The 6,584-nt window shown below is 60.6% G+C and overlaps 2 protein-coding genes across 3 annotated transcripts in view; both read right to left on the bottom strand.

Annotated features, from left to right (window-relative positions):
• The window catches only part of LOC111534089 (rho GTPase-activating protein 4-like), a 9,056-nt gene extending 7,635 nt beyond the window's left edge, over nt 1–1,421 (bottom strand). The window contains exon 1 of one of the 2 annotated variants that reach the window (XM_023200728.1): nt 1,397–1,421. Coding sequence is in view for 1 of the 2 variants with exons in the window: in XM_023200727.1 (XP_023056495.1) it covers nt 729–795 (67 nt within the window). In the remaining variant the exon portion in view is untranslated. The other variant, XM_023200727.1, reaches the window with a different exon arrangement.
• Nucleotides 1,422–4,502: 3,081 nt separating this feature from the next.
• LOC111534090 (N-alpha-acetyltransferase 10-like) lies at nt 4,503–6,578 on the bottom strand. The gene is made up of 2 exons (XM_023200732.2): nt 5,346–6,578; nt 4,503–4,805 (listed from the first exon to the last, which is right to left on the bottom strand). Exons 1-2 carry the CDS (start codon nt 5,523–5,525, stop codon nt 4,569–4,571), a joined length of 417 nt encoding a protein of 138 aa, XP_023056500.1. The 5' UTR covers nt 5,526–6,578; the 3' UTR covers nt 4,503–4,568.
• Nucleotides 6,579–6,584: the final 6 nt, after the last annotated feature.

Raw genomic sequence — 6,584 nt, 5'->3', positions numbered from 1 at the left:
AGCTGCTGGCGCTGAGATGCTGCCTCTTTCCTTTGCAAGAGTTACCATGCCCTGAATAAGATGGGCACAAGCTATTGGCTAAGAATTTGCAAGGCTGATTTGCATGTGATTTGCACATGGGTGTTTATCAGAACCCAAAGAGGTTCAATTTCAGAAGGCTGAGAAGCCAGCCCTGTTAAATCTCTCAACCAAGACTCACTGCGCCAGCTTGACCCAGAGACAGTGGCCCTTGCCTCTGATCCCCCAGTGCTAAAGGGGGGCAAAAGGTGCTGAGGCTCCAGGGACTACACCGGGGTTAGGGCCAGGTGATCTCCACCAATCCACTCACCTCAGACTCCCTGACTCACCCCCCACCCCTCAGCCCAATCAAGGTGGTTGACTTCACTGTGGCTAAAATACCGCCTTCTGGGGGGCACGTTGGTACATCCGGCTCCCCTTTACCGGCGGCCACCAGTGTCTACACTGAACCTTGGGTGAGGAGCAGAGACCCAAGGAGGGCAGAGACCAAAAGAAGGAAGACAGGAAAGAAGGAAGGGAAGATGGCAGGCGGTTGAGGCCAAATGGGCGTGGGGAGGCAGGCAAGGGGCTCAGGCTCCCTCCTCCACCCCCACTCCAGAGGTCGCTGGGGACAGCATCGGGCCCTGGGTCAGCGCGGGGACGCTTGGGGCTCCCTCACGACCTTGGGGTCTCCGCAGGAAACGGACCGGGAGCGCCCGGCGCCCTCTCACCTTTGACTTGCGTCTCATACTCAGCCTGCAGCCCCCGCTCCCGCCGCAGCTTCCCGTGAGCGGCCATGGCGGCCTAGCGGCCGCGCCGTCGAACCCCACTGCTCCCACGCGGCCGTGAGCGGGCCCGGCGCCGGGACTTGGGGGCCCTGCGGCCAGCACCCTGCGCGGGCTCCGCCCAGCCCCGCCCCCAGCGCGGCTCCCGGTGGGGCGGGGCGGCCCAGGGCTGGCACTGCCCGCGAGGGGCTCCTGGGGGCAGGGCGCCCCTTCCAGCCCCACTGTGCCCCGGTCTTGCCGTCTCCTCCCACTGGGCCTGCACCTAGGCTGCCTTGTGCCCAAAGCCCCGCTGCCAAGCAGCCTGAGCGGGCGTGAGAGCCCCAACGTAAGCTGGCATCCCAGGCTGCCATCCCCCCACCTCCAGAAGGCTGTCCCTGGTCACCACTGCCAGACTGCACCGTTCACAGCGGGGCCGCTGGCCCACAGTACCAGTGGACATGAACACCATTGCTGCCTCAGGCTCTGGACTCCCCCTGGGTGGCCTGCTTCCCCCAGACATCGGATGGGGTCCTCCCTTCCCAAGTCAGCCCCCAGAGAGGTCCAAGGAGCCTTGAGAGCTGGGGTGGGAAGTTCAGAGGGGAGGGGGAAGGAAGGTCAGCACCAGAGAGCAGAACCTCAGCAGCTGGCTGCCGTTCCCTCCAGGCCCCCTTGGTAGGGGAGGAGAGTTCAGCTCCGGTTCCCCTTCTGCTCAGCCCCACGATTTCCCCATAGGCGGTTACCACTTCCTGCTGCCGGAAGAGACTGCTCTGCCTCCCTTCCCCTGCAGCTGCACCTGCCCGTCATAGGCCTGAGGGGGGCAGCCCCCTCGGAGTGAGGTCTTAGCTACCCTGGGGGCAAGTCTTGGGGCCTCCCTCATCCAGGGGTGGTGGGGCTTTCCTCCACTCTCTACCACAGGGCAGCAGCTTTTCTCCAGGAAATCGGGAAGGCAGGAGGCAGGAGGCGGTTGACAAGTCAAGCAACTTACTTCAATTTGGTGGGAGGGAAATCCCTGGGGTATAGATGTGGGGAGAGGGGCAAGGCACTTGGGCACCAGGCGTCTGTTCCGAAGGCAGGCCTGCGGGCACTAGTGCAGGGGTACTAGGCGTGTGTTTGCACGCATGTCAGAGTAAGGCTCTGTGCAAATGTGGGCACATATGACCCTGACCTGCAGATCTGGGGAGGAGAGGCTGTGCGGGTACTTCCTGCCTTTCAACTATGAGCAATTAATTCTCTTGCCCAGGAAGAAAAAAAAACACTCCCTCAGCTCCCCGCCCCCTTCTCCCAGTACCAAGGCCCTTCTCGAACACGTCGTCGAGGGTGTCTGCAGGACCTGGGGCTTCAAGGCCTGGGAGCTAGCCAGACCCAGGCAGGCCCAGGACCTGGACTTCCAGCAGCTGCCCTCGGAAGTACCGATGTTCGAGTCCTCCAGCGAGACTAGAGAGCCTGCGCCCCTGCCCACAGCCGCACCCACACCCCAAACTGCTCCTGGTCGGGAGACTCCCACGTCCCACCTCTGCCTCAGGCCAAGGGGAAGCAGGGACCCCCGCCTCTCACTAGCTGGCCCCAACACACCCTGCCCCTCCATCCGAGCCCCGACTGGTCCCCAAAGATCCCTCCACCCAGCAGAGCCAGACACAGGGCTCAGGCAGGCAGGAAAGGCCTCAGTCCGTGCCTTCAAACGCTCTCTTCGCTCCTTTTTGCACTCCAGAGCTATTCCTAGCATGCCCCATTCAGCCCGTGCCTTAGAGCCTGAGTGTTTGGCCCTGGCTTTTAGGGCACTTGTTTGGCATTTAAGGCCCTGGACGCAACTGCCCCCTGCTGCTCGCTCTATCCTTCGCTCCATTGTTCCCCTGCAAAGCATTCAAAAGCCAGGCAGCCCGCAGAAGGCGGGGACCTTTCCGCAAGGGGACAGAGGGAGCGGCCGACAGGCATCGGGCTCGCCAGGGATGGATGGCAGAGGGCGGGCCGGGTCCCGCGGGCCGGGCAGGGGCGGAAGGAGGGCGCCGCGGACGCCGTGGGAGCCTGGGCCAGCTCCCTTCCACCGGCGCCGGGGCGCGGCCGAAGCAGTGCGCAAGCCTGCCCTTCCCCCGCACCCCACGCGCAGAACCCAGAGCCGCCGGACCAATCAGAGCCTGGGAACGAAGCTTGCCGCGGGCTTGCGAACCGGAAGACACTGACGCCAGGCGCGGGGCGGGCCAGAGCTCCGCCTCCGGCCCATACAAAAGGAAGCTCACGGCTTAAGCCAATCAGAACACAGCCTCGCCCGAGTCGGGAACCGGAGAGCTGCGGGCGTGCGCAGACACGCCTTTCCGGCCCCGGCCCCGGCCCCGGCCCCGGCCCCGCCCTGCCGGTCTCCGGGCTCCGCTTCCACAGCAGCTGGCTGCCTGCTGGTCACGTGCGAGGCGCCAGCCAAAGCGAACCGAACTCCAGCTCTGTTTGGCTAATTTTCAACCTGGCGGAGGAGCAGTGCCACCTGCAGTAGCAGCGTACACAGAGAGCTCAGGAATACAGGGCCCGCCCAGGGACTAGGAACAGCAAGCGATGGCTTTCCAGCCGGAGGGGAGGGAAAGGAAGGGAGGAGACACAGGAGAGCGCGTTACGGTTAGGGTGACTCCATGAAAAAACAGGATTTTGATGTGTGTGTGTGTGTGTGTGTGTGTGTATTGTATTGTATTTATTTATTTATTTGGAGACCGGTCTCTGTCCCTGGAGTGTGGTGGCGTGATCAGGGCTCACAGCAACCTCCACCTCCCGGGCTCAAGCGATCCTCCTGCTTAAGCCTCCCAAGTAGCTGGGATTACAGGCGTGCACCACCACGCCCGGGTAAGTTTTCTATTTTTAGTAGAGATGGGGTTTCGCCATGCTGCCCAGGCTGGTCTCCAACTCCTGAGCTCAAGTAATCCGCCCACCTCGGCCTCCCAAAGTGCTGTGATTACAGGCACGAGCCGCCGCACCCAACAGCCGCCCAGTTTTGTATTCTGCATGAAATTATTTTGAGGGAATACATGGCTTTATGTATTTGTGTAACCCCATAGAAACTACAACACAGACAGGAAACCTAATGTAAACCATGGGCTATAGTTTACAATAACTTACCAGTATTAGCTCATCAACAATAACAAATACACCAATACAAAATGTCAATAGGGGAAACGGGGGGAATTGTACTAAAAATAAATTATTTTCAAATGCAAACTCAGGGAGTAGACTCAAGAGGTATCATGGACTCACTGACCATTAGGGTGGCAGGGAAGGGAGGACTCAAGGACCGTTGACAGGGCGTCTGGCTGGGTCATTGCTCAGGACAGCTGTAGCTAAGCCCAGTGAGCAGTCAGATGTCCGCATCTGGAGCCCAGGGTATGCCGCACAGCTGCTGGAGCCCAAAGCAGGTGTGGTTAGGGAGAAAAAAGGTCTGAAGGTGAAGATGGGAGGAGAACTGAAGGCCACCAAGAGTGGGAGCCCTGCTGTTGAGCTTTGAGCCTAAGCGGCCCAGGCTTGTGCCACAAAACACATTCAGCGTGGCCAAGCAGACTTCCAAGGCAGGGTCTCTCCCTAAGCCCAGGGCCTCCTTCCCGGGGCCACAGCTGCTGAAGGCCATGAGACTGGGGAGTCCCACCTCCAAAGCTCTTCCCTTCTATTCGGACTGGCAGGATGCTCTGGGTCAGAAGGCTGAGGCTCACCTCCCCACCAGAGGACCTGGAGAAACACACCCTCTAAATGTGCACACGCACACACACGAAGTTCCCCGGTGCCACGGAGCGAATTTATTGTAAAAGCTCGTGGGGTGAGGAAGGGATGGGGCAGGCTCTAGGAGGCCGAGTCAGAGGCCTCTGAGCTGTCCTTGACATCTGTGCTCTCTGTGGTCTCGCTGACCTCGCTGAGGTCCTTGCTGTCCCCACCACTATCCTCGGCAGCCAGGCCCTTCTCCTCGCGACAGGCCTCTCCTGAGCTCGGAGGTGAATTGCCTTTGCTCTCCACCTTGTTCTCGATGGCACCCAGCACCACGTGCCTGCCCTTCTCCTTCAGCTCCAGGTGCCGCCTCAGCTGCCACCAGGAACCCAGGGAGAAGCAGGAGGTAAAGAGATGGGGCCTAAGTTTCCAGACAAAGGGAGCCTGGCCCTGTCGCTGGCTGAGGAGAGGGGCATAGTGAGGCAGCAGGGCTAGGCAGGACATGTGGGACTGAGTGGGGACACCTGGCTGGAGCCCCAGTCCACCGCCACCTGGGCTCACTGACTACCATGGAGGCCCCCACGACACAGCGTTGCCCCTTGACCTGCCCTGCCACCCGAGGAGCCTGGGGCAGAACCCTGACTCAGAACTACTTCTGAGCAGGCAGGCCGCCCACTGGTCCCTAGGCTTCCCCACTTCCCTTCTAAAAGCCTCCTCCCTCTGCCTGTCCCATCACCCTCCAGGCTGCTAGGCAGATGGCCTCCTCTAAAGCCCAACCTAGGAAACTGAGGTTGTGACTCCTGGCAACGTAGCCACAAGGGCTGGCATTCAAAGTTGGTCGCACCTCCAGCCACTGTCTCGGGGCTCCCCAGTGCAACCCCCGCTTGCCTTGCTTGGCTTCATGCAGGCTCTTACCTCGTCGGCCATCTGAGTGAGGTCTCGCTTCATGGCATAGGCGTCCTCCCCATCTGCATAGTATTTGGGCTCCACTTCACTGATCCTGGGGGCAGAGGGTAGAGAGCAAGGAGGAAGACCCATACCTGGGGGACCCCCTCCTCCACTCGTGGTATCATGGCTACTGGAGCAAGATGCCATGTTTTCTCCCTGAAGGCTCCTTCCTGAGACAGCAAGTCCAGTGTGACCTGCCCTCTGTTCTCTCCAGCAAAGGCTCCAGGAAATAGCGGCCCGCCCCACCCCTGTCCTGCCCCATTCTGTGTCCTTAGCCTGGCTACTAAGGATTCATTTCTGTGGTTTCTTGTCAGCCGAAGTCCTGAATTCAGCCTTCCCCTTCCCTCCCTGCCCTGCGTCCTGTCCCTTACTGAGCTGCCTCACAACAGCCATCAGAACCCAGGAGACAGTGAGCTCTGTTTAGGGGAGTCATCCCTAGGCAGCACGGGCCCTGCCTGAGCAGCTCAGGGGCCATGCCTGCACTGGGGACGCATGTGTGCAGACTCGGGTGGCCATGTCCCTGAAAGGGGAGCTGGACTCAATGGCCTAGGCTGGCCGTGCCAGGCCTAAGACATGAGGGTTGCTGACTTAGCTATAAAGCAGTTCCCACCAGACATCCTCATCTGGGTCCCAGATCCCTGTTGCCAGCATCCAGCCCAGAGGCCACCGCCCTTCCCAACAGTCCCTCCTCTTCATCCCCTACCAAACAGGGGCTGACTGCAGTTAGTGTCCCTACACAGGCAGCCCACCCCAGCTTCACTTGCAAGCACTTTTTTCCACTGTCTACTGGGCACGCTGACTGCCAGGTTCTGTCTCCTGTGCTAGGCACACGGGGCCTCCCTGTCCTCAGGCAGACCTGCTCCATCCACTAGGCTGCCTGGCCGCCGGTCCTTCCTTCCTGAACGTGCATTCTCCTTGATTCTGCTCTCTCTTGGATTCTTCCAGGTGCTTGGCCATGGGATCTGCTCACGCCAGGGACCCACACCTCTTTATTCCCAAACATTACTAAACAGCCCGTGTGCCCTTCACCAGCCTCTGCCAGCATGGGCCAGAGCTCCTCCATCACAACACACACGGAGCACGTTTCAGCAGGCAGCTGCTGTCTCCATGCCGGCTTTTCAACCATCAGCCACCGAGTCAGTGTGGAGGCATCCTGGCGGCACTGGGGTCCACAGCGTCCTCCCCACATCCGGCAACTCAGCCGGT

This window comes from Piliocolobus tephrosceles, unplaced genomic scaffold, assembly GCF_002776525.5.
Source record: "Piliocolobus tephrosceles isolate RC106 unplaced genomic scaffold, ASM277652v3 unscaffolded_15790, whole genome shotgun sequence".
NCBI classification, from domain to species: Eukaryota; Metazoa; Chordata; class Mammalia; order Primates; family Cercopithecidae; genus Piliocolobus; species Piliocolobus tephrosceles.
This window is presented reverse-complemented; position numbering and strand designations above follow the sequence as displayed.